This window comes from Alosa pseudoharengus, unplaced genomic scaffold (assembly GCF_046254945.1).
Source record: "Alosa pseudoharengus isolate Yale_2024_CS ecotype anadromous, Long Island Sound unplaced genomic scaffold, YU_APseudo_1.1 YU_APseudo_1.1_scf_17, whole genome shotgun sequence".
Lineage (NCBI taxonomy): Eukaryota > Metazoa > Chordata > Actinopteri > Clupeiformes > Clupeidae > Alosa > Alosa pseudoharengus.
In genome coordinates this window covers 35,807,406-35,809,905 of record NW_027468640.1, presented here as the reverse complement: position 1 = coordinate 35,809,905, position 2,500 = coordinate 35,807,406, and the positions used below count along the sequence as shown (strand labels likewise).

General features: G+C 51.2%; 1 protein-coding gene across 5 annotated transcripts in view; it reads right to left on the bottom strand.

Moving 5' to 3' along the window:
- Positions 1–2,500, bottom strand: part of LOC143128131 (disks large homolog 4) — a 74,567-nt gene that overhangs the window by 4,538 nt on the left and 67,529 nt on the right. For 4 of the 5 annotated variants that reach the window (XM_076289796.1, XM_076289799.1, XM_076289797.1 and 1 more), the window contains 3 exons: positions 2,307–2,442; positions 1,712–1,868; positions 476–578 (listed from right to left, as the gene is read on the bottom strand). In XM_076289796.1, coding sequence (XP_076145911.1) covers positions 476–578; positions 1,712–1,868; positions 2,307–2,442 — 396 coding nt within the window. The remainder of the gene's footprint in view (positions 1–475; positions 579–1,711; positions 1,869–2,306; positions 2,443–2,500) is intronic. The other variant, XM_076289800.1, reaches the window with a different exon arrangement.

Genomic DNA, 2,500 nt, shown 5'->3' with positions numbered 1-2,500 from the left:
TTAATAGGGAACAGGACCCGGTCACTGTATTGGTCCAGGATGGCCTTAATGCTTCTTTAATAGGGAACAGGACCCGGTCACTGTATTGGTCCAGGATGGCCTTAATGCTTCTTTAATAGGGAACAGGACCCGGTTTAAAAGCCTGGGGCCCTCTAAAGTGGACAGTAATGTTTTGTACCTTTTGGTCTTTATGTGCAGTGGTTTTAAATAGGCTGTCATGCTCTAGCAAGGTGTGAATTCTAATTAATTTGACCGATGGGTTGAATAGACACAGGAATCCATCTGACCAGGAGACATGTGGTCATTGTGTACGACCCCTGATTACTAGGGAACTTTAACATATTTTACTGCAGATCGCTCTGGTCTTTGTTAAACACCTTGATTCAATTTCAATGGTTAATGTCGCTATATAAATATAATTGAATTGAATGACCATGTTGGTGGCCGTAAGTGGACTGGACTGTGTAGGTGCTACCTTCAGGTCTGTACTGTGCGATGATGGTGACCGTCTGGCCGGCGTTCTTCAGTGCTGCAGCTGCCTGCTCGTGAGTTGCATGCCTAAGATCCACCCCATTCACCTGCAGAGAGATGGAGTGAGACACAGAGAGAAGGAGAGAAGGAAAGAAGGGGGGCAGAGAGTTATTGAAAGAGAAAGAGAGAGAAGGAGGAGGAGGAGGGGGAAGAGGACACAGAGAGATGGTCAGTGAGAGTGAATTAAAAGATGGAAGATAAAAAATTCAAGAGAAAGAGAGATGGAGGTGAGAGTGAAAGAGAAGAGGGGGGTGGTGAGAAAGGGAGAGGGGTGGAGAGAAAAAGAAAGAGGGATAGAGAGAGAATGAGAAGAGGACCAGTCTGGAGTGGATAAAAACACAGTGCCTAGACAGCAGGCTCTGTTTCTGGACGGTAGGGCTATTATCCTGCCTGTGACGGGGGGAGGCTACGCGCAGGCTGCCCATGTCCTGCTCTCTGGCTAGGAGAAACAGAGAGGGTGAGAGAGGGACATGAGGGAGGTCAGTCAGGATGGAGGGAGAGAGGGAGAGACAGAAGATGGTGGGAGAGGTGATGGAGGAGAGCGCCATGTCCTGCAATGACACTCTGTTATAAGAGCAGACGGAATGAGAGATGGAAGTGGTGGAGACTCTCAGGGTGGAGGAAACTGAGCCACATGGGAGAAGTGGGAGGTGGAGGTGATGGGGGTGAGGATGGAGGCTCTCATAGGGAGTGAGAGAGAGGGTGGGGTCAGGGAGGTCCAGTAGAGGCCATAGCTCCCATCCCTCTCTGATCATGAGAACAGACCGTGTCACAGAGATGCTGTGGGTGACGGGGGTGACTGAGGGCAGTGATGGAGGAGACGGAGGCTATCTGGCTGGGTGGACAGGGGGAGGAGAGGGGGAGGTGATGGAGCTTATGGAAGGGAGGGAGGAGAATGGGTTAGTGCAGATCTGTATCAGGAGAACAGATGGAAAGAAGGAGATAGAGACAGAGGGAGAGAGAGAGAGAGAGAGAGAGAGAGAGAGAGAGAGAGAGAGAGAGAGAGAGAGAGAGAGAGAGAGAGAGAGAGAGAGAAAGGGAGAGAGGGCTGAGAGAGCAGATGGACACTGAAGGAAGTGACGGGGTTGAGGGCTTGAGGAGAGTGTCCTGCTCTCCAGCTGGGGACAGAGGGTTGGAGAGAGACAGGTGACGGGGGTGACCGGGGTGAGACGAGACTCACGCTGAGGATCTGGTCACCCTTGCGCAGCTCCCCGCTCAGGTCGGCCGGTCCCCCTGCCAGGATGAAGGAGATGAAGATGCCCTCGCCATCCTCACCACCCACAATGTTGAAGCCCAGTCCTGTGGAGCCCCGATGGATCAGGACACGCCGCGGCTCCCTGACAACCAACGGCAGAGACAGAGAGAGACAGAGACAGAGAGAGACAGACAGAGAGAGACAGACAGGGACAGAGACAGACAGACAGGGACAGAGACAGGGACAGAGGTTTAACACTCCTTTAGATTTTAAAACCAGTATCCTGCTCACATACATAACTACAATACAATATAATATTACACCTGACTAAACACCGTATTGAAAAAAAGAGTAAAAGAGAGGGTTCAAGTAAAGAGAGAGAGAGAAGCCAGGAAGAGAGAGGGAGAGAGGAGGGGAGGAGTGGAGAGAAAGTGAGAGAAAAACAGAACTGAGAGGGGGATAAAGAGATGAGTGGAGGTGTGGGAGGAGGACAGAGGAGAGAAAGACCACATGCTGTCTGACTAGGGTCAGAGATGCTGCAGCATTGCCTGCTAACTCACATGATTGCGTGGTCACTCACCTGGGGATGTCGTCCTCTCCCATGAGCCCCTTGGGGATGGGCGAGTAGCGGCGTGGCGTGGTGGGAGAAAGGGTTTGTGGGTAATCAGAGGTCAGGTAGTTGGGGTGGCCCATGTCATCCATATGTGGAGAGTACGCTGTAGAGAAACATAGTCAATTAAATTATGAATAAATGATGGACTCCATTACTGATTT